General features: G+C 37.3%; 1 protein-coding gene across 1 annotated transcript in view; it reads right to left on the bottom strand.

Moving 5' to 3' along the window:
* Positions 1-25,704, bottom strand: part of PDZD8 (PDZ domain containing 8) — a 52,990-nt gene that overhangs the window by 20,029 nt on the left and 7,257 nt on the right. The window contains exons 2-3 of the mRNA XM_041415648.1: positions 15,508-15,630; positions 11,417-11,519 (exon numbers count right to left, since the gene is read on the bottom strand). Coding sequence (XP_041271582.1) covers positions 11,417-11,519; positions 15,508-15,630 — 226 coding nt within the window. The remainder of the gene's footprint in view (positions 1-11,416; positions 11,520-15,507; positions 15,631-25,704) is intronic.

The raw sequence follows: 25,704 nt of genomic DNA on the forward strand, positions 1-25,704 counted from the left end.
ATTTGTCAATACAGAACACTTGAAACTTACCTAGTAATCTGTAGAACTGCTAGACACCAATCATCAGGAAAGCACATTGCAAGAAAAAAAGAATCTAGCTTTTATAAGGAAGGAGAATCTCTTTTCAGAAGCTGGTTGATAAAGTTGGTAAAGTTACTCCCCAGTAAAATGCAAAAATAGAAAAATAAGAAAGAGTGACAAATTTCAATGTCAAATATTTATTTCTGATATGGACAGAAGAGAAGAAACAGAAAGGAATTTGCTTGTACCTCTCCCATCCTACCACTGCTTTGCTGAAAAGGAGTCCCAGGACAAAATCTGTCAAGACCTACACAGCATTTTCCCCTACACTGTTCTTCCTGCTGCCTTCCTTCAGTCAGCATTCCTTCAGTCTTTTCTATCATAGATTTAAAACACCTACCTCAGCATTTGAAGAGTTATACACCAGGTTGAGGGTTGGCAAAATCAAAAAAGAAGCCTTTGCTCCACTAAATTATTTCTGAATGTGCAGAAAAGTGTGTATTATGTCCAGGACACATTTCCAGTGCCTTTATAAGTTACTACTTCCATCTGTTAAAACAAATTCAGAAACAAAACTAATCTCTGTAGAAGTAAATTTATTCTTATTAGTGAGAATCAGGTTCTTAATTTTCTGGTAAATTTCATTTATTTTTTCATTACAATTTCTAGATATGAAGGAATATTGCTTTAATGACCTGTCATAAAATCTGTTCCTCCTAGCAGCTATTTTTAAAGCTCAGGAATTAATTACAACTCTTGGTTACCTCAATCATATGCAACCAAGACTTTTGGTTCCTCATCCACTTCTACACATCAGTTGGCAAGAATCTGAATGCCTCTGCTCACAACAGCAGCCAAGAGTTTGCTCCTAGTTATTACAAACATTTTTAGAATACTCCCTGTTTCAGATTCTCTTCCAATAGAGAAAGCTTCAAGAACTCCAGTGGAAATACAAATGTTTATCAAGACTGGCAAAAAACTTGTTTAAAAAATAATTTTTTTCTCAAATATTGTTTTGCAAGGAGTAAAAATCCATCATAGATGTTCCCACGTTTTGGCTAAACACCCATTGTAGCCAAAATGAAGATGTTTAATATTACTTTCTCTCTCCAGCAGGTCTGTACCTCAGATGTAATATTGATGCAATTTCATTAAGAGTTTTTAGGCTAAAACTGCCTCCAGCCTGGACTCTCTGCTACAGAAAGTTTATCCCATTTGAAGCCATCCCTATAGATATATTCTTGGCTAGTCTGAAGACTAAATTAGTATTTTTGTGAATTATTTTTATTTATCTAGTTGAAATGAGATAGCTCTGCTGCCCTCCCCTCCCTATGTAACAGCATAGTCTGTCATGTATTATTTACCAAAAGTGAAAATACAATTTGAAGAAAAAAAGACTTTTTTATTAATGAGCACTGCCTGGCTGTGCTCAGGAAGAGGATCTGAGCCAGCTTGGCACTGACTTTGCTGGAGCTGGGACCAGATTACTTCCAGAGGTCCCTTCCATTCTAAATCACTGACTCCAAGCAGATACCTTGTCCAGATACCATTTTAATCTTCTTTTGGACTATATATATATATATGTTTATAAAGAAATGCTTGGAATCAAGCCAATTTTTCTGCTGAATGTTTCTGATCATACAACCACATACTTCCTGGGAGTTTCTCAAACCTGTAAATAACATACATTAATCAGGCACTTTAAAGATTCCATACTAGCTAAATATTCACAGCTACTTTACTCCCATGAGCTGGCTTTGCTGGTAGTGCTATTCCTGTCCTATTTCCTCTGCTCCCTGGGTAGCAGAACTGGTGCAGGTATTTATCACTGCACATGGTCCTGCACCAAGCTGCCAGTCACTGTTTGCTCTTCCTCACTGCTGTGCACAGACATTGATTTTAGTTCAGGCCAGCCGTGTGCTCTCGAGGCAGAACTCCCCATGGTCCCCACCTCCTGTGCTTGGATTTGCATTAGGAAATGTTCCTGCAGCTGGAACACACCAAGTGCATTCCCTGCAGACGGAGCTGTGGCAGCAGTGCTGCTGCTAATGCTAATCCTGATGTGAGTACTCAGGAGCAGAGCCCAGCAAGGCCTCCAGGACTGCCCCCAGCCCCGAGGCTGTACCAGCTCTAACAGGGCAGCCTAAGCACCCCACTGTCCACTTGGCTTGCAAAATGCACATCTGTGTTCCCAACTTTCTTTCATTTATTTATATATATATGACCAAAGAGAGAACTTGATCTACAGTCTACACACAAGTCTTGAATCCAGAAATAGACTAATTGCCATATTGGTGCATTTCTAGAACAGACTGTACAGCTCAAACAGAGTTGGACTCCACATTTCACAGAAATATGATGTGTCTGGACAGCAGTTTGTGACTGAAGCAAGTTACTTGTACACTTAACTAGTCCAATGAAATCCTACTGTAAATGTGCATCTGATTTAAACCAGTGGAAATCACTGGTTTCAAAGGGGGAGATTTACAGTGGAGATGAGCCACATGTTTGGTTGCATTAGAAGTTCTGAACACTGTAATCCTATGCTCCCTTCACATGCAGCTCACATTGTTATGTAAAGTGATTGTTTTTAGTTTACAAGCTGTTGTACAGACAATTTCTGATATATTCCCACAGATGTGTGACTTAACTACTGTGGAACATAGAAAAAGATTTCTGCAATTGCCCTCTAAACATCGACTTTGTTATTTCTTGACTCTGCTGATGAACTTCAGGTGAGTCAATTCCAGTTTCTCAAGGGTCACTTACTGTATTTGCAAGTATCTACATTTTTTTAATGCATGGTCAACTTGTTATCCATCAGACTTCCATATATATTCAACTGAAGTAGAGCAACTGATGTTTTTCGTTATATATATATGTGTGTATAGAGTGCATGTACATATATGCACAACTTATGCATGAAAAGTGCATGTGCATATTTCTAATATATATATTTTAGATGGCTTTTACAATTAAAAAAAAAACCAACAGACAAAACACACTAAAAATATTGCTGCATATCTGCCTCAGGTTTCTAAGGAATTAAGCTTCTTTTTCCTTCAGGCAAGGAAAATCTAAAGCTTTGACTAATATCAAATGAATCTGAGGGTGCACAGACTCCAAATTAAGCAGCTAAAAATGGAAAGAGATGACACAAGTATAGATCTGAATGACTTTTGGCTAAAGTATCTGTGAAGACACTCATAGTTCATAAATTCTATTTATCTCACCCAAACTCTGACAGAGACAGCCTTTTACCAGATGGCATTAAGGGAAATGCTCCATTTCCTAATGATTATTTACTCCTGATCACTTCTGATCTGCAGGTGGCCTTTGCAGAGCATCACTCTGCTTCCTCTAACCTTAATACACCAGGTGACCTTTTAGTCATTTCATTTGTATGACGGGAATTGGCAATTCCAGGTTTGATCCCCAAGGCTTTTCCAGGACAATTGCTGCACTGCCCACTCACATTATTCTCTTATTGCTCTCTGCCACCATTACAGTGCTCTGGAAGAACATGCAGTGCACTTCTCTGGGGAAATTTTTGCTTGTAATTTTTTTTTAAATTATGGAAACCATTGGTCACCAATAAGAATTACTTATCTTGCACTGATAATTATCTTAATATTCACTTTTGCCTACAAAGTGAGATTCCATTCCTGCTATTCTGCAGACATAGAACAGCCACAGTAACTGGCAGTGCAGTAACCACAGATAACAACTATATCAATATACCACTGCTCTCATTCACTCTGTGTGGCCTCCATGTGCTGAGCTCCACCAGACCTAAAAGAGAGTTGTAAGACTGAAACAAACACCTAATTTCTGGTTCAGCTTGTGATTGAAGAGGGAGAAAGAAAAAAGATAAACAGTTGATTTGAGATAACGTTCAGTTAAATAATTACATTTTAGGAAGGCAAGATGTGACACATGTAACAACACTGCATTACCCTGAGTTCAAGAATATGAACTACTTAAAGCACCTGACTTCATAAAAATAGTTACAATACATTAGACTGTACTCCCAATAAGGAATTCCTCCCACAAAATTAAAGGCTTTCTTTGCAGTCACTCAGCACATTTTATGCCTGCATTTTGACACTTGAACCATAAGATTTAAAATGACTAGACATCAACTAACTATTTGTGGTGCATGAAAATTCATTTCTATCCCATTGAAGGGCATCAAATACCTACATTAAAGAATGGTAGGTTTGTTAGTTAAATAATTAATATAAATAATTATTTTACAGTTATTAAGGATATTTTTAAAATCTCCATTCCAAGTTTACTTCTGGTATGCAACCTGATGATGCTTTTAAGCTAATGTAATTGTTAATTTAGCCAGTGTAAACAAAAAAACATAAGAATCAGAACCAAGCAGCTGAGATTTCTTGTATGATCTTCCCAGTAGTTATTAATGCACTCCAAGTCCATAAACAGGTGAGATAATTCCACTTGGAAGCAAGGGCAATACCAGATTCCTGAAGGGCAGAAGTTAAGCATCAGTTGTTCTGTGACAACTACAAGCACTTGCCTAGCCTTTGACAATCTGCAGAAACTCCAATGTAATTTTCTCTTCCTTAACTGCAAGATGAACTTCCAGATGATGAACTGCTTGTGGCAGTAACACTCAGACAAGCAACCTGCAGTCAGAAAAGAACAACACTGCAACTCTGTCATGTCAAACCTGCACACATCTCACACAGAGGTTGGGAGACAAGGTTTTAGGAGAGTTTGTGAGCACCAAGTGCCAATACCTCGCTATTTCTTAACAAGATTTTTACTCACTTCCACAGGCCCCTTTTCCACAACTTTTTACCCACTCCCAGGCTTTCTCTCTGGAAAACGTTTCTGTTCACTAATTGCACATTCAAGCACAGACACCCCTTCTTCATTCTTCTGGGAGACATAACTGTTCACCAATGGAAGGAAAGCTGTCAACCTGCCCAACTTGATGAGGTCTTCATTTGGTAGGGAAACACTGCAACATCACTAAAATCCAGACACATGAGTAAATTAGCTCCAATCCAGTTACTACCTTCTTAGTAAGAACAGATCCCAGCCTTTCAATCTGAAAGAAAAAATCTACATTAGGAAAAGACAAACTATTACAAGGTTATCAGAGAAAATATATTTTAAAATTAAACTGGAGAGCTGAAGAGAAAAACAAACTACAAACCAATGAGAATAGAACTAGCTTATTTTTCCAAAGGTGAATGTAGATATCTGTGTTTAAGTAAGTCCCTTCCCTTCCGCTTCAGCCATGTGAGGCAGCCTCCAAGCTGCCAGCTCATCTGGCTGTGCAACTTTGCAATAGCATGTAATAAAATAATTGAAAAAGTCATTCCAGAAATACTGAATTACCCAGGAACCACTCTGTGTACTCTGGCCAATAAAACACTGTTATCTCTCTTACAATAAGCCATACTGTTTATATAAACAAAGTTAGCTTTCATGCATCAGCCATCTATTTATTTAGCAAGATCAGCTATCACTGTAAATCAATTTCTTTGCAAATGAGAAAGACAGCTGCTGTAAAACCTACTTAAAACTCTTTACTGCATTCAGTATTTTGTTACAGAACAGGCCAACAAAAATAGGGAAAAAAAAAAGAATCACCAGCACCACATCTGGTGGGACTCTGAAACAGTCTTCACTTTTACAAGCATTTCTAAGGAAAAGGTATAATTTACTGTTTACTTAATAGTTACATATCTTTAAATATGAACGAGTACATTAAAAAGTACGACAAGAAAAGCTTACAACTGACAGTCAAAATGGGTACTATCAGGATGATACATAAAATAGTCAACTGAAAGGTAACTCACAGAATCAGTACTACAGATTGGCTAAGCCATGAGTAAAAACACAGCAAAAATGGGTTTCTTTTCAGATCAGCTGTGTAAAAAAGAGAAGAGAACTAATCCTGAGTAAGCCTGAAGTTTCATGTAGCTTTTGTCCTGGAACAGTCATACAGAAAAGTCTTACTAAGGACAATTCACACAACATAACCAACTAAAAGGCTGGAGCCTCTTTCATTACTCTGATGAATCAGGAGGTCACTGCCACATTTTCAGAGGTCAACACCTTGCAAAATATCAGCTTGGAAAACCTCAGCTGGATAGACAGTATCACCAATGGCATCTGAATACAACTTGGCTACAAAATCTAATGGAGGTTTCAACTGGAATTAGGTGGCTTCAAGTCAAACTTATTTAACTATGTAGGACAAGTAGCTGGTTGCAGAACTCCTAAATCCAAGGACCATGAATCAGCCTTACTGGCAACTCTCAGAGTAAGAGCTGGGGATGGGGAAGTGCAAGAACACAGAGAGCACTAAGCACTATTCAGCACAGCTTCTTCTCACTCAAGTTATTTTATCCATTAATCTTTTCATCTACTATTTTAAATTTCAAACTCAGCAAGTCAGAGTTGTTGCAAGCAGTCAACGTCTGTAGGACTCCGGGAAAATCACAATGTCAAATTTGGACATCGGGAGAAAAGGGTGTACGGAAGGGAAGCCCCAGGTTTGGATGCACGTGCTGCATTTAGTACTGTCTGCTGCCAAATGCCAGAGTGCAGCAAGCTCTGCTTTCTGCCTGCCCCAGCAAGGATGCTCATGGCCAGGATGCAGCACAGACCAGCTGCTGATGAGCAGGTAAGATGTTCCAGGTCAGGCTGTGACTGGAATAATGGCACTGGGCTCTGAAGGGAGAATACACACTGAAATAAACCCCTCTGTCAGTGAGGTTTTGGTGGGGTTTTTTTAATGTTCATATTCAACAGTTTCTAAGTAATAAAGAACTACAGTGCATTTTCACAGAAGGTTGTTCGTTAAACCACAGTAAAGCTTTCTGAAACCCCAAGTCAAAAAGCATAAATGTTTAGGATGAGACTGAAAAAATCCTGATGGCCTTCAAGTTTATTTGAAAGACAGATTACAGAATATTACATAAGGCACAAATCTCAGAACTATTCTCCATTGTATTTACAAATATTACCAAGTTTTACAAGATCATGAATTTTCATAAAAAGTGACATTTTCAAAAAGCTTTTCTTGCTTTAATCCTCCTTCTTTCTTTTGATAGGATTAAATGCTGAAATGGCAGGCTGTTAAATAAGCACAGTGAAATGCCAACTGTGAGGCATTTAACTCCATGTATTCACAAATTAACATTTCACAGTTGCTTTAAATTTTGACATTATAGTTCAGTACCTTCAGGCAACTTATTTCAGAAGGTGCTGGATTTGATTTACATTATTTTTCATTTTAGATTCATATGTTATGGTACTGGAATACCTTGAAGTTTCCCTTAATCCCTGATAAAGGAAATTTAGTTTTATGAAAAGCTGATAAATATTACTCTTTTTTTTTACAGTGCAAGATTGAAAGATGGTGTTATAGGTCCTCCCCTTGAGTTACTCCAGTCCTGATCACAATGTTCAGAATGAACTGGAGAAAACATCAAGCAGCATTCATAAAAAAAGCACTGGGATGCTAATTCTTTAATTCTTTCTATTATTAGATTACTTCAGGAGATATTTGTGTGCTTCTGAGAAAACTGCTGCAAGAGTGAATCCTGTGGGCTACCAGACATGGCATTTTAGATGGAAATTTTTACTTTGCAGAATATGAAATGCAGTTTCAGTATTGCTAAAGTTAATATTTATAGAAGGGATTTCACAAATCATAATGAAAAACCCTACCAATAATAAAAAAGCCCCAAGACTTACTGCCTGTAGAAATAAGAAATTGTGCAGAAATATGAACCTGTGGCTATTCTTACAGTACAACCTCAGACAACATAGTTGACACCAGAGTTTAAAGGTGTTCTCTCAAATTTTTCTTGGGTTATGTAACTTACTTCATGATCAATAATGGTTCTCTTGGGCTCCTGAATTTCTGTAAAAAGACTTGAAGAGAAAACTTGGAACAAATATATTTTTAATGTGCAGTGGAGAACCTCTCCACATTACTTTGGATTCTTACAACCAATAAAAATCACAAGCCATTTACAGTTTACATGTGTATAAGATTATCAGAAGATACCAATCTCTTTGCAATAGTTTCTACAATTTCTAGAAAACTACTTAATCTTTATCAGAAAAATCAGTATGTAGATAAATAAACATGACTACAAAGATTTGTAGAGCAGTTCATAAGAAACAAGATTCTCAGCTCAATACAACCACACTTCTGATTCATTCTTCTCTAGAGAGGTGGATCCAGAGAAAAGCACCAGCATATCTACAGAGCAGTCAATGCACAGGGTACTTACAAAGCTACCTCAGGTCTCTGCTACTCATACTTCATCTGCATCCTTCTGCCAGTTCTACAGAAAGCAGACTGCATTTTCCTTTTATAAATAAAGAAACTTTGATTTTTGCTGAAAAATCATGCTATTCTTTTTAAAACACTACACAGGAAGTGATGGCACTGGTAAAGAGTCTCACCGAAGGTAGAGAGGGCCCAGGGTTCACTCTGAAAAGATGTACTCCAAGGGAAAATAGAACAATTCTTTTTAATTGTAGAAATCAACCTGGTACTGCTGACAGGCAGTCCAGGGGACATAACCATCCATATTTATGACATAGCCATCCACTTTATATCTACAAGCTAGTGTCCCATAATTTAGGGATATCTCATTATTTAACCACAGAACACCTGTCTGGCAATCCAATGCTGCTAATGCTAATTACTGCATCCTAGCCATACATCATTTTTACATAGCAATGCACTGATTAACATTAATTCCAGCAGCATGTACTACTAATTAAGGTATTTAAGGATGTTTACGTGTTTCACATGGAAATGTGCCAAATCACTCTCTGAAGTCTTACTCCTGTTTCAGATTTGACAAACATAAGCCTGAGACACCTTTGTATTGTAACAGACACTTCAATAATGCTCCAGATATATTCAATAACACAGAATCTTTTTTCCAAATCAATTGTGACATCTACTAATGTTCCATAAATTCTGAGATCAGATTAAAGTCTTGCCAAAATTCATTACGAAGTATTAAACCTGTCTAGTCTTTTATCACTACTACTAACACAATAAAAAGAATGAAAATGTCAGGAAGCATAGAAAGTTATGAGAATTTTCCTCAGGAACATCGTAGAACACATTCTGAATCAGGGGATGTATTGTCATGCCTTTTTTGAGGCTTGTTTAAATTAGGCCCTGTTAAAACAAAATGTACCTTTTACTTTACACTACAACTTTGTCTGCTATTTTTCTTTTGTAGTTTCTGACGTTGTTATTCATTCTAACTTCATCTTAATATTGCACATGTGAGCATTACAATAAGGATTTAATATAAAAAAGATATTAAGTATTGGTAAATTAGGCCCTGTTAAAACAGAATGTACCTTTTACTTTTCACTACAACTTTGTCTGCTATTTCTCTTTTGTAGTTTCTGATGTTGTTATTCATTCTTCATCTTGAGTAAATATTGTACATGTGAGCATTACAATAAGGATTTAATATAAAAAAGATATTAAGTATTGCCATCAGCTACCTCATGGTTAATATTGCATTAGGGCTAATAATCACAACTAAGGATAGAATAAACTTTTTGTTTGGAAAAATGACACAATTTTTTCATTTTAACTTACTATTTAGCTACTCACACAGTATTTCTGAAAAGAACAAGATTCCAGTGCTAAATGTGTAAGCAAACCTTCCTATATTGTTGAGGACCTTTGAAAATACTCTTACCACTCAGTGAGATGTCCTAACGTTTTGTAACTTAGCCTGCAAATTTAACCAGGTTTCTTAAGGAAGAGATTTCTATGATTTTGCTACATCTGTTGAATATAAACTGAGAACCAAAAAGTAGTTTTGCAAGTTGCTGATTTTCAGTTTCCACATTGTCCCATACTGAGATTTCAAAAGCAGGATCTTTAAACCAGGCTACCATTCCAGGGGCCTCAAGTTCCAGGTGGCTGGGCACAGTGAATTCTCCAGAGCCAGCTGAGCTTGAGATGCAGCAACCCAAACAAAGGAGTCTCTGCTCTGGGAATGTTTGAACTCCCTGAATGAAGGAGTGCAGCACAAACGCACAGAAAATCCGCATGTACATTGCGGGCCAGATTTCCAAAAACTCAGGACATATTTAAAAACCTGCCATTTCACTTAGACACTGACACAGAAGATGAGTTTTTGGGAGCCTCTCTGTGAGTACTTTTCCATAGTTTTAAAAGAAGCCATTCCACCCTCACTCCTTTAGTCCTACTGCCATCTGCTGTCACAAACACATCAGTGCCAGTGTCTGCAGGGCATTTTTCCTTTCCTCCTCTGTGTAAAAGAATGTGTTCTAACACTGCTACTCAACCTCTAAAAATAATCATATGCTAATTCGTCTAGAGGAGTGCACTGGTAAATCAATGCATTACCACCTCAACTGCTAGAGCACCAACCCTGCAGATCCGTGCATGGTTTCATACACAGATGCTGCTCAGCCATACCCCTTTTTGTCAAAACATAATATACAGCAAGCTGAAAACAAGTATCACAGCATTTGTTACAAGAATTTTAGACCCAACGCAAAGTGGAATTTAATGGTGGAAAACTGAATGAGATGTTGAAATTCTGGATTCTTGCTGCTCCAGTGGAAAATGATGCTGGTCTCCAAACACAACTCCAGTCAGATGTAACAAAGGCAAAGGCTTAAGTTCTTAAGTTAGTGGCACTCAGCAAAGGGTAAAATTCAGGACAGGGATTTTTGTTCCAGGGATTTCTCTACATGAAACCAACTGTTAACACAAAGTCTTGTTAAAGCTTTGGGAGGTTTTCTTCAATAAGCACACTACTTAATGCTCAGCACAAGCCCAATTCAATTTGATTACTAACACAATATCCCTCGAATGTAAAACTGAAAGGCTGTTTCATACATCGACTTTTCTTTGAAGAAATAGAAAAAGGTCATTCTCACCTCACAAAAAAAGGCAGGCAATCTGCAGGCTGTATGCTGCTGAGCTCCTGTTATCAAGTGCAATAATTAGTAAAAGACTACCTTACAATACTGGCCAGGCAAAGACAGGTGAATCTTACTCACTGCTTTCTAAACACTGCCCTGCCCAAATACAACAGGACTATAAAATGTGTATTTTCCACTATTTGTTTTAATGCAGCTGGACAGCTGGCAGTATATTCAAACCAGGTACAGTTTCAAGCACAGTTGTGAGAACTGAACACAATTTTATCCACACATGGTAATTTGCCAGTGGACTAAAAGTAAATAACTGGTCTGCTATGTTTGGGGTTGTTTCTTTCTGTTATGTCACCCATTTGATTGCCTAAAGACACACTTTCTAGACAATGTAATCAAGTGCATGAGACAAAGTGCAATATGCAGAGATGACACCCTTTTTTTTTACCGTTTTAATAGAACTTCTTGATTTTTCTTCCCAAACATTACTGCTCAGCTCCATTGTGCAATGAACATTTGTTTCTCTTTCATAGGATCCAAACACCAGTAACCTGAAATACAAAAGACTGTGGTAAGAACTGCAATCCCATTACATACATCCCAGATACCACATTAAACTCCCTATTCTTCATCTAGTCCCTATTATTACTGATGTGCATATGGAGAAGTCCAGAAAGAACACATTGCAAAGGCACAGCCTTACACCAAAGGAAAGACACTGACACCCTCTAGTGGAAGAACTCCAAAAATATAAAATATAACAGAATTTTTAGCTAAGGTTTTTGTGGTTTTTTTTTTTTTGAGTTGCTTTTTTTTTTTTTTTTTTTTTGGGGGGGGTGGTTGGTTTGTTTTTAAATTAAGTGTTCAACTGGGGCATTTCCCCATAAAGGACTTATGTTTTATTTTAAGAAGAGCAACAATAGCCACCAGAGTCTTCGACTTTAGTCCTAAATATCACAATGTGAAGCTCTTGTTGGTTTAAGAGAGTGCTACTGTACATTAAAATCAGTTTACTACTGCTCATATTGGTATTTCACTAAACTGGGATCCTCTTATCTATGGTTTTTGTAACATTTATAACAAAGTGTAGTTCTTAAGGCTACAAAGCTTTTCAGACAGATATTAGTACTAGAAAAGGAAAACACAAACCAGACTCTAAACTTTAGGCTATAGAACAGCAATCAAGTTATTCACAGCTTATCTTACAGCAGCTGGAAGCAGATAAATATTTTGGAATACAAACTTCAAACAAACCTTACTCATTCAAAAGAGCTGTTAGATTTTAATTCCCCCCTAAACTTTCTATACACATTTTACAAGAACAGTTTCTAAGCTTTCATCCCAAGTATCTTATTAGTGATTGTGATGTGTTATACAGCTCTTTAGACGATACAGACAAAAGCTGTCAGGAAAACATGTCAATTTTCTCTGTTTATCTTGACCTTGTCAAATAATGTTTCTAGGTTAAATATTTATAATCAATAAATGTCTCATCTTTCAATAAGACTTTCATCTTTCAGATGTGGAGATTTGTAGTAAACATCCTTTGAAAATTAAGTAAAGCTATTGAAGACAACTTCCACCAATAATCTGAACTGGTAAAATTAAGACAACCCAAGGGTAAACACTTCTCTGACTGTGACAGCTCTCAAGCTTCTGCTCGCTTCTCTTGCTTCTGCTCACTTAGACACACTCTTATGGAATTTTTCAAGGGCACTTATGGCCCCTCTAAAATATCAGCCCAGGAGCCATTTTGCTGTACTGGGTAGAAAAACAAGCACATGAGATAGCTCAAAACAGGAATAGAACAATTTTTATCCAGAACTGCAACATAAGCCACAAGCAAAACAAAGAGCCATGTTGAGATTTCACCTTACAGGAGGTTAATATCACCTGGTGTAAGGTGAACAAACACATCACAAGGCAGCCCAACTCCACATTTAAATTTTAAAGAGCTCATCATGATGGAAGTTTGGAGCTCAATTCCAATTTCAGAAAGACAAAGCCAAAGTTTTAACTTCTGCTATACTAAGAAAATTTTTGTTTGAACAGTATCTCCATCCAAATGCAAAGAAAGGTGCTGCACCTGTAAGACAGCTGCACATAAAGACTGACATTATTATATATGACTATACATTAAATCTATATCCTACAGATTGAAAAGTGCCCACTTTATGGCACAGTTTTGGAAGTGTAGTCTTGCCTAATAAAATCAGAGTTTATTATCTTTGTTACTTTGTTCCCAGTGTTTCTTGATTAAAAAGAAACAAAGCCGAAATTTAACAGTGTTGCTTTGTTTTTCCCTTTTTCTTAAAAGTTTTAAGATAATGACAGATAACAACATGTTTGCAACAATTAAGTTCTTTGAGGACATTGCACACTTGAGTTTTTTGTACAGGTCAGATAAAGACTTGCCAGATATATTCCTTATTATTTCTTTACACCAAAGTTCCCATCCTTTCCTTAATTTATGAGTAAATTTAATTTTTCTTTCAACAGCATGACAGGAGAAAATTGCTATGGTCAAGCCTGCAATTAGAAAAGAAGTGTGAAAAGTGCAAGTATTTGGTCATGTGAAGAGCATAATTTAATTAAACAAGACATTTATAACACAGAAAAAGTTTGCTAAACATTTTACCACTATAGTTTCATTACTGAGGCCCAGACTTAAATGAGAGAAGCAGCAGAACTCTATTACCTGACTAGATTAAAGAATTTTTCCAAATTCTGTAGAGAAGTCAAAGATCATCTATTGTACTGAGAAAACATAAAACCTTCTGGGGCACTGAGCAAAACTGAAAACCACACAGAAATAAAAGTGATCCTTCATTCTGGAATGAGAATGAGAGAATGAAAAATGCACAGGTTCCTATGGCAGATATAAGTGGAAAAGCCCTGGATGTCAGCACACAGTGCTGCACTGGGAATTGGCCCAGCCAAACTTCACACCACTCACAGAGGGCTGATGAAAAAGGGAAATTTCATTACTGTTACTTTTGTGTATATAGTGTATATTTCTTCTTTCACTTCCAAAATTCTCTATTTTTCTTTCTCCCTCATCAATACCTTCAGACGCAAATTAAACAAGAGTATTTACTCACTGAGGGACTCTACGTCAGCAGTTGTAGCTGTTTAGTTCAAAAAAAGAATGGGACAACTGGAAGATCTGAGGAATTACTGTGAGTCCAACAGTCAGACATCTTGGCTGAGAAGTGTCTGTTGAGACAATTTCCAAGTGTGTGTTGAAAAATTCCAAGCTGCATAAAACACCTGGATTATGTCAGACCTAACAAATCAGCAACTGCATCCTCTCCCAGCCATCTGATAAGCATCTGTGCCAGCTGAAAACACAGAGTTCAGAGTGATGTCAGACTGAGCAATCTGAGCTCTCAGTGCAAAGAAACTCAAGAGTTGATGCTGCACAGTGTTTCAGATTCAGGAAACACAACATTTAAAGATTACTTCCCAAACCAAGAACAACTGTACACAGTGCAAGGTGGTCATTTTGGCCCTCATGATAAAAACAAATGCGCCACTGGGCTGAAATTGGAGAACTGCTTTGAAGAGAGATCAGGGTCCTCTTACTCAGTACAGTCAAAGGGAAAATGCTCCTGGTGGCCAATGAATGCAGACAGTTATTTAGTATCCATGGATCATCCACAGAAAATAGCACGAAGATAGGAAGACAGGTAAGCAGGAATTTTATCATAGAAAACATAACCACTGCTGCCACCACAGGACCCTTAGAAGCAGAAGAATATCTTCAGGAAATCCTGACCACTGATAAACCACATTAGTACAGTGCTACAGAAAAAAAAGTGTAAAGAGGAGCTGATATGGGAATAGAAGCAATGAAAAGAACAGTTTAAAACAGTCTTTCTGCAGAGCAGTTTAGCTCATGAATAGTAGAACTGCACATGACTAGATCAAAGCCTCAGCACTATTTGGATAAGATCTAACATAAACCAAGAGGCCTGACAAAAAACTCCCAACAAACCAAGAGCCCACACACCTTTTCTCCAGCTTTGAAGAGAATAATATTCACTTCAATGAATGAAGGAAATAGATTTTTATTTCTTTGCATTATTTACTCAAGACCAAGACAGTAAATAATGCCTTATAAAAGTGATTTGGATTTATCTAAGTAAGACTAAGTGAAACGATTATTTCCCTTTGCTTACATAATACAGTAATGTAATTACAACATTTATATTGTCCTGGAAAGAGACCCATAATTTGGTGTGGCAGAAAAGCAAACCAAACAAGTAAGAGGAGGCACAGATTAGCTTGTAACCAGGCAAAATTCAGAAAGGCAAAGGCTTGCCCCCACACAAACCCAAAGGGCCTCAAGAAAGTAACAGCAACTTTCATTTGTTCATTTTTACTTCAAGAAAAGTACATTTTGTGGTTAGAGTGCAATCGTAACACCAAAGCTGCCACTTTGCGAATCAGAACTGCCCTGCAACTGTAATTACTACAAAGTGAGGAAACACAGGCCTTTACTTAGTCAGGAATGAAGAAAAGTGCACAAAAATATACCTTGTACATTCAATTAATGTGACCCTCAGTCGACCTTCTGTCAATAGAAAATCCTGTATACAGAGGTCTCGATCTTCATATTCATCAGCTGGCGATACTTGACAAGGAAAAAATGGCTTGAACCTGAAAAATATAGAACAAACTTCTCTTAATTCACATTACACAACATGAACACACAAAAATATAAAAAAGGTAACAGGACAATATTGAATCTTTAACACTCTTTAAAAAGGTAAATACTGCCATTCCTACATATTCATTGATCAAAAGGAATGAGTAGGAGCTACTAAAGCTTTCTGAATGCAGCAGACTGGACAATACAAACAAAATTGCTTCACAGAATAGACTGAGTAACATTTACTAGCACAGATAATTTTTAAGAATTGGGAAGCTGGAAAAATCACACGGTATTTTTATGATTGAAAACATGATTTAACACAAGAGTCCTATTGTAGTAAATATCTTACCAGGTCTTTAAGTTTATCTGCATAAACATCACAGCATAGAAAGATGAAAATAGGCTATGACCCCAAAAGCTTAAACTTTTTATGACAGTACTGTTGGTGCACCCTAATGAACAGTTCACTTTAGTTACACAGATTGATTCTTCTCTCACTTTGTAAAAACCTTTAAGTGGCTTTTCTTAGCCAGTCTTCTTGAATAAGAAAAAAGATACAGGTATTCTAAACATTTGCCCTTGAGCTTTATTTCCCTCACTGCAGCGTGTGATTCACAGGAAAAGCAGTTCATGTTCAAGATAACTGTGCAAAACACTAACTATCTCACCACATAATTCTCTCTCTTTGATTAGAAAATGCTGAGTTATAAATACCAGTTTGGTTTTTAAGTGATAGTGCTCTGGTGTTGGACACAGCCCTGATCTGAGGGAGGGAAGGAGGGGGAGAGGCTGCACAGCTGCAGCCCCATCACATGGCTGACACACAGAGGCAATCCCAACAGCAAGGGCCATAACCCTGCACAAAGAATGATATCACAGCATCTGTGCTAAAGCTTTTGGAAAAAAACCCAAAACCCTCTTAGAGGGTATTCCTTCTTTGTCTTTATTTATTGCTCTCATCTCCCAGCACTGCCTTGTGCCTTGGTTTCCATCCTCTGTCACCGATGCAGCCTCCCAGCAGCTATGTGTGTGGAGACTCACAAACAGCAGGAAAGGAGCAGCAGAGCCTGCAGGATGGCTCTGCCATTTCATGAGAAAGAACTCTTTCATAAGCACTGTTTGCTCAACCATCAGAGGCATCTGCTTGTCACATTCGGAGATCACAATATGTTCAGGAAACAGTCACATGGAGCTGAACTGAAGAGTTTCAGAAACTCAAATAAATAATTAAGCATCCTTTAACTGTCAGCACACACTTTGGGAGGGAGCTCCACACTCTGATTCCAGACACTTTGGTTCTGTACAAGCAACAGCCTCATACAGAGCCATGAGAAAGTAATTTCTTTTGTTCTCTTTGTGAATAAACACAACTCAACACTCCAGCCATTTTCCTGAAATCCAATTCAACTTCTAACTTTAATTTGGTTCCAAGTTTCTCCCTCATTAACTCCTTCATAAAGAAAACCATTTTGAAATATGTCGCATAAAAATACTCTGTTTTAAATACTTTTTTTAAAAGTCTTGAGCATGAAAAATATGAGGCTATTAAATCACTCTGGCCACGGTTTAGGTTTATGAGTATACCACAAACAACTAACCCAAAATATGCCTTGTTCAAGTACTGACTGATCTGGTACTTTACTCATGATCTTCCTTTATAGTTCCTGAATTACTAATGTAATAGCAAGCATCACAAGGGTAGGGAAAAAACACCAAGATGACCCCACTGTTTTGATTCTGCATGACTTTGTACCACTTCAGGGCCTGGTCACCTCCCCACCCAGCCTCACCTCACGTTTCCCACTTTAAGCATAAGCAAGGGAACCCTGCTCCTGTTAGGAATGATTTTACCCCCTCAAAATACAAACTTAGCTCAGATTTTGTTAAGCAGAAAAGGAAGAGTTAGGCAAGCACACTGGAAAATAAGTTTTGACTGAATAGGTACTTGTAGGTTTGAGCATTTTTAAGCACTAATAAACTGTTTTTCAGTTAGTACCAGCAACTGCCAATACTCCTTCTTCCAAATCTACTACAAAGATGGTTTTCCATGGGAGTATCAAACTAGCAACAACCATTCTGAGCTTCAGTGACTTACTGAAACAAGATTTCTGGCAGGGAAAAAAGACAAAGTAAGAGGATTGAGTATAACCATTCAGTATTACCAGGTTACCATTAGCTCTCCCAATTTCTGCAAATACCATGTTTAAAAGTGTTGGTATTTCAAAGGTCTTTTGCTGATGTATGCACACATCCTGCAGGCCATTTACCAGAACACAAACTTCGACAAACCTATTTTATACACTAAAAGAACAGAAAAGCAAAATAACAGACTGAAACATTCCAGTAAGGATGCAGACATATCCACCTACACATTCAAACTAAAAACATCATCCTCAAGTGACTTCAGAACAAAGTGTTAGTACAACACACACTGCAAGCCTTTGCTGCAGCATAGAATAATGAAACAATCCCCAGAAAAAGCTATTTTCATTGCTAGATTAAGACAATGTTCATTTTCATTTTGATTTCTATTTTCAAAATCCTTTTAAAAATTTTATATAACAATGAATTAAAGAGGAATTAATTCTAAAATACCAATACAATTATATATATTAATATATAAAACACTTAGCAGTGCATGGGGGACTTGTGCAGCACTACTTCAATTTTCTATAAATACAGGATTAAAAGGCAGTCTCAACATCATGCTTAATTTCCAACAAGCACTTACATTCACATTCTTATCACAACTAATTTGCAAAATCATTAGCAAAAAAAAGGAACACATCATCTATTTCCATTGGCACTAGCAATGTACAAAGAGCTGAATATCTCATATTAAATGAATTTTTAATGTTTTAGTGCTGCTCTGGAGCCTTCCAAATTTGTATCATAGCACTTAGCTATTTAATTTACAAAGAGTTTGTGCATTTCCAAAATTAAACATTGGACAAATGACTATTTCCTGTAGATTTCAATTACATACTAGGGAATTGAACAGTTGTCAGAATATTTAAGTACAAGACAACACTATATATCTGGAAAGACTTTCTCACTGGGAGCTGGTGAACTAATACAGACCCAGATGGGGATTGCTGGTAACAGGGTGGGACCATTCCCTAGTAGGAAATCCATGCTCCCAACAGGTCAGGAATCACAGGATCTCCCATCTTTTTCCCCATGGTAGGAAAAGTCTGTGAACTTTTAAAAGCAGGGCACACCTTCTTACAGAGCCATCATCCCTCTCCTGTTTGGCAGGACTGCAGCAGGCCAGGAATGGATGCTTTCTCAGCAGAAAGTCTTTAGAAGTGCTTTATATTAAATGCTTATAAGTGCCTTTTCAACTTGTTTTTATATTACCAGTGTCCCTCCACAAACTCATATTATTTGTCCAAAGGTCTGAAATTCAGACAGCACACTCTTAAGAAAAAGCTAGCTAAAACTTAGCATTGATATGAAGAGGAATATCCATCAATCAAACTTCATGTGACATTTTAGCAAGTGAAAAAACCCCAACCCTACAGAAACAATATTTAAAATAAGCTGTGCATAGTGAGTGTTTCTTAACAAATATTGCAAGCTACAAACAGCAAAAAATTCCCCCTTCACACGAGGAATTGGTCAGATGATTATACAGAAAGTAATTATGATAAAGTTACTGAATTAATATATAGGATTAAAGGTAGACACTAAAATAGCACCATACTAAGCTCTTCCATATACAAAGCACAGCAAAACTGTTTCCAGCCACTGCAGGCAGTGTCTCCTTGACGTGAAGGACTTCTACACTCCCTCCATGCCAGACTTCAGAGTCACTCCAGTGGCTCATTTCTCTTCAGTGACTCACTCCCTCTCACCACCACCTCCCTCAAAGCCTAGATCAAAAGTGTATCCAGAAAAACCCCAAGCACATCAAGCTTCTTTCCTTCCCTTCGAGGGCTTTCAGCCCTGGAATGGGGAGAATTCTCCCTTCCAGCTGGCAGTTCTGGGAGGCAGAACTCATCTACTTGGAACAAGTCTGGATCTGGTGATTTAATTTTAAAGATGTCTGACCTACATTCCCTTTAATTTAAATTCACTATTCTGTGATGATTGTTTTGTGGTCCTTTAGCCAAATTTTATCAGAAAAGAGGACAGAAGTCTTTTGTACCTTAGTTTAATTAACCTATTCCCTAAATTAACTGCTTGCCTTAGTACCTACTTAACAAAATTTTTAGTTGTATAAGGAAATCTACTGAGAACTAAAACAAAATCAATTTATCTGGTACGATAACCATATGCTTCTGTGTCTGCTCATTGCTTCCGTTAAAAATATCCAGAATCACAGTTAAAAAAACAACAATTGTTCAGAGCTGAACAGAGCAAGAAACAAAATTCAAAAGTTCTCAGTATTCCATCTCCTGCTTGGAGAAGTACAAAGTCTTATGGTTTCATTTCTAAGTGCAGAAGGAGGTGGGATCTTGTAGAGCTTTCGCTAAGAAGTGAGAACATTTTTCTAGACTATGTTATAGGAAATGTTTTAAATTATTCTCTGGTTTTATAAAGGAAGTTTGGTGCCAAGAAGTGAGAATATTTTTCTAGACTATATTATAGGAAAAGTTTAAATTATTCTCTGGTTTTATAAAGGAAGTTTGGTACCTAAAACAGTGTTTAAAATTACTGAATATCAGTTTAAGACCACATTAAACACTGGTATGATATAAATCCCAGCATTACTCTACTGACATAAAGATTAAACATTTTCAGGTTTGGGAATTTTCAAGTTACATTAACTGAACATTCGAGTTTTAATAAAGAGCAAGACAGATTTTAAACCTCAGAAGAATCAACCAACCAAAAATGCAAGCATCTTCAGCATAAAGCAATTTTGAATGCATTACAAGTCTTAATCTTCATCTAGAATGTTAAGCAAAATTCTATCACAATCTTAAGAGAGACTGTGTTTAGAAGATTTCAATTTTGCAAGTGCTACTGTATGTGAAGATTCTTTTATCTAAAATACTGTTGAAAGAATAACTGCTGGATTTATTTTCAGTTTGGGGATTAATCAAAAGGTTCAACTAACTACGCAACAGAATTGAGTAATTTTTAGATTGTGTTTTTCACCTGAGTCACAGAAACACAAGTCAGGTACTAGCAAAGCATGGAAGTTTCAAAGAGGGATTGAGACCAGATATTTTAAGATATAAAGAAGTCCTCTATTCTTACACTGCATGTAATTTAAGGTGAAGTTTTATTTCTACAAAAATTCTAAAATATTACAATCCACTTCTAAAATTACATGATCACCTTAGTAAGATTTTAAAAGTGCTTATCAGCTAACATTTACATGTCAGGTATTATAATGTAAACAGCTTATATAGTTCTTCACACTGAAGACAAAATGAAGTTTATCCTTATTTTGAACAAAAAACCAAAAAAAAATAGTAGCAATACTGGTTCCTCTATAGATCTTGTTATAGATTTACAAAAGCAATTCTCCAGCTTCCACTAATTTCTCAAGGAATAATGCTGCAGAACTGCATCAGTATTCACACTCAGGGACTTCAACAATTCAAATTACAGTCGATTTCTATAACAAATAAGACTAATTTCAGCTTTACTCACAGCCATGAAAATCTGACTTACAAGCAGCCTGAAAAAACCTCTGCAATAAGATGGTGTTTATTTTCTAGGAAGTTTTATGGTAAACTGCAAATCAGATCTAGTAATCCACCCACTGTCTTACAGGATATTCTGCCACACACATGTAGGAGGCTCATACACACAAGGTCTCAATATATGAACAGTCCCTTTTTTTTTTTTTTTTTAACCAAAACCCCAAAAAAAGAAGAAAAAAAAAAAGGCAAGGATTTTACTAGTCTTTTTTTTTTTTGTTTCTTCAAAGAACCTTCACACATTTCCAGATTCTTGAAATAGTCTTTTTTTTTCTCAGTAATTCTGAGGTATATCTTGTATCACACATTTGAGACAAGACACTTCCCTAACTTCAATTTGTTCTTGACTTCCACAAGAACAAATAAGGAATAAATGCAAACAGTCTAGTAGCTTCTTCAAAAAAGATCATAGATTTTTTTCTTGCTTATATGACAGAAATTACAAATATAACATGGACAGTCTTAATGATATGGTTTTACTGCCTGTATTGAAATAGCCACAGGTAAAAAAATCTATCCAAAATTTCTTTTTAATCATCACAAACCAGATCAACTTGACCATATGCATATTCTTTTTTATTTCATGAACACTTCCCAAATTCTAAATTCCAAAAAAACTGAAACAGCTTTGTTAACTCAATGTAGTCAATGTCTATTTGATCCCTAAGTTTTTAGGTTCTTTTGATTCAAATTAAGGGATGAAAACCCTACTGTAATTCAGACAGGATGAAGACAAAATTTCCCAATTCTAACCAAATGTCTAACCAAAAAGCCTGAATTGTTGTGGCTTTGCTCCAAATGGGACCAAAAATACAGAATGTGCTTATGTTCACGTAGAGCTGAAAGAGAAGTAGGTGTGGTTTAGCAACCAGCTTTTAGGCATTCAAGGAAAACAGTAGCAGGAAAAAAATTACAAAAAATAAAAAGCACACACACATAAAAAGCAAATAATAGCCAAGCCACCCCAAAACTCTACCTTCAGCCAGCTGGATTAGAGGTTGGTCCCAGTGACTGAGGCAAACATTTGCTTTTGCTCACTTCAGCAGAATGTCCTCCCATAAGGAAGTCTCGAGTGTCTACAAACATCACCTGTCTGCAATCCTGGTTAGAGCAAAAAGATGATGATGTTCTATGAGAATGCTCTGTGAGAAGTTCTGAACACGACTCACTCGCTGAGCTGAGGAGTTTTAATCCTCTGCTCTAAACCCTAGCCTATATGCATGTGAAATAATGACATCTCAGGCTGCTCAGACAGAAAACAACTGTCTCACTGCTGAAAGCAGTCCCTGACAGCTGTAAACCAAAAGTGAAAAAACAGTCGTATCTGCTGCAAATTCTAGGCAAGAGAGCTTCCCAAGGTTTATCCTCACTCCTCCAGTTAGTTTTAAAAATGCTCAAACTGCAGAAGCTTCTCTTCAATCTACATTTATCAAGTCACTTCTGACAAGACAGAAGATGCTCCAATTCCCAGCCTGGGAGCTCAGGCTTAGCAGTAGCATTTTCAAAGCCGAGATGACTGACCGCTCACCCTGAAGCTGGGATGCACACAGCTCAAGGACTGCAGTGGTGGCGAGGGCACAAACGGACCCAGGGACACGCCATGGCCACGCACTTGCCAGCTGTCCCCCAAGCAAAGATGCCACCGCAGGCAAGGCACAGCATTTTATTAATAGACCCACACTGTAAACAGGATCAAGTAACACAGAAGCTCAGGCTGGACATGACCCGTGGCACCACTGATGACAATCAAACACAGGAAGGTTTGGGAGGTTAATTAACAGGAAGGATTCCTGCGCTTTCCAAATCCTGCATCACTCATGGCACTTACGACTTGTGATTACATTTGATAGAAGCAGCTGCTCAAATTATGAATTTGGATACTTTCTCTAATTTGCCCTTCATTCAGACGAACAGAGAAATAGAAAAAAAATCTGAGTTTTTGTAGAATTGTTTTAGAACAATACCACTGCCTAACACTGCTGTTCCCACCCTACCTCCCTTTCTAATTCACTGGGCTCTTTGCTTGGAAACATCAGGCTTGTTTTGTTTCTTCTAACATATTTCATCAAGTTTTGTTAGCAACTATGTGGTTATTCTTAAAAAAAAAAAAAAAAAAAAAAAAAAGGAAACAAAAAAACCACACAACTGTTGAAGTTTTTGGAGTAACTTCCCCTGGTTAATTACTTAGGAACTATTCACCAAGCCAGATCATTCAGAGGTGATCCAAACACTACCAGGAAGGCTGGTGCCATGCCACCACCAGACTGGGATCTTCCATTTCTACTCTTCCTATTTGAGCTCAGGCAAACCGCAAACATGGTTTAATCAAGATTTAAACCATTTACTACAAAAGTCACATTCATGAAAAAATCCATTTTAATTTTTACTACTCAATGGCTACTACATATAAAACTTATGTGACAGGATATTTTTCACAGGTGTAAGTATAATTTAAAGCATTTTACATACATGGTAGTAGCTACTACCAGTATTACTATGTTCATTTCACTGGCAAACACCACATAATCTTGTACTTCATGCCATTACAAAAGTATATTTCAATATTTGTACACCTTTCCTTCTGAGTGAGCATTTTTCATAGCAATGTTGCCATTGACACTGACACAGGAAAATATCCTGCTTAGCATTAGGTCTCAGTAAAAAGTCAGGAACAAAGTACGTAAGTATTATGATTTCCATTAGATATCATCTGATAATTTCCAAAAGACAGAAAGTAAGAAACAATATTTTTGAATTTACATCTCAAAGTGCCCCTGTAAGTTTTTCAGCCAGAACAACAACAAAAACTGCTAAAAAATTCATTCCCAAGTGATTATCCTAATTTAATTTTATGCTAGTCATATCTGGCAATTAATTACTGCCTTTGAGTGTGTGTAACAGCCTGATTAACTATCAGTGGCTGATCACTGTAATACACTCTATTTCAGATAGAGCTTTATGGCATCTTCAAAAATGTGTGAACTGTATTGCTGCAGTAGAATTCCTCATGAAACAGCTTTAATGGAGGGGACACTGCTGCTCACAGGCCATTCTGCTGAGCTCCAGCAGCACCGAACAGCAGAATTAAGATGTTATGAAGGTAAGTTGTACCCAACAGCTTTAAAGCTAAAATGAATTAGAGCAGCTGTTAGGGGAAAAAAAAAACCAAACAAACAACCACAAAACAAAAACAAACCAAGCAGGCTCTCCAGAGCCCAGCTCAGGGTTGAACATCATTTGTGTGGGTTTTTTACCTCACAAAACTTAATGTTTTCCCTCTCTTTCTTTTATTCTCTGCTACACCCAGCATCTGGTAGTTTGCAGAGCTGTGTTTGGCCACAGACAGGTCTAAAACACTGCCAGCCTCCAGCTGGATCCTACAGGAAGCATTCCTGAGAGGACTTAACTCAGGCAGGGCTCCACAAGGGTAAGAGTCCTTCCAGAAGGAAGGGTGTGCTTAGGGAATCAGATGTACCCAAATGGCTTTGGGCAAGTGTAGGAATCTTCATCACCACATTGGATCATTGCTTGTTTTCTGGATGAAAGGATGGTTTGAGATCATCATGCAAAGTTTTTTGTAGTTCCACAATTTAGGGATTTTAACAGACTGGGGTACCACAAATTATCCATTAATGTAACCTGCCCATGTGGGTCGCTAATTTCTCTCCATACTCAGTTTAGAAAATAAAGCTTATTAATTCTAGAAGTGTTCCAAGTAAAGTCCTTTACTACACTCCAAAGAAAAAAAAAATACTATCAAGAATACACAAATGTTGGAACAGTTTTAAATCAAACAAGTGTGAACATGAACTGCAAACACAGGAGCATATTGGGTGACTTTAGGCCATCTCTGCAGGAATGCAGAACAAGCAGTTTCCCACAGAAAGCCAGAACATGAAAGCACCAGCTCCAATAGCGAATCCAGCAGCTTGAGGCTGAGCTTCACCAGCACTGCCGTGCTCCACCCCACTAAAACCCACTGGCCTTACCCAGGCTGCTTTTAAGAGCTTTCTGATCAAGTGCCATTTGCCAGTGCTCAGTGCCATGTGACAAGTGGGGGACATTAACCATACTATCTATGACAGAGTCTAAAAATCTGTAGAAGGTGGTTCAGAACAGCCCAATTCCAGAGCCTGAACACAGCTGTCTGCTCCAGCAGACAGGCTCAGAACCTGCCCACACATTTCTCAGAATCCACACATTTCTTAGGGGCCTACAGCTCTATAAAGTGATTGATTCCTATATGATCTATATTTTGAAACAAGTTACCCTTAAAAAATAAACACTACTACTGCTTATTTCATATTTATTTAAATGCATAAAGCAGCATGAATTAGGACAACTGAATAAAAATATCATATTTGAGTTCACTGAGCAGCATGATCAGTTCAAGGGCAGAGTCCAGATGAACAGAAATGTGGT

The sequence above is a fragment of the Onychostruthus taczanowskii genome, unplaced genomic scaffold (genome assembly GCF_017590055.1).
Source record: "Onychostruthus taczanowskii isolate IOZ18803 unplaced genomic scaffold, ASM1759005v1 scaffold5, whole genome shotgun sequence".
In the NCBI taxonomy this organism is placed as follows: domain Eukaryota; kingdom Metazoa; phylum Chordata; class Aves; order Passeriformes; family Passeridae; genus Onychostruthus; species Onychostruthus taczanowskii.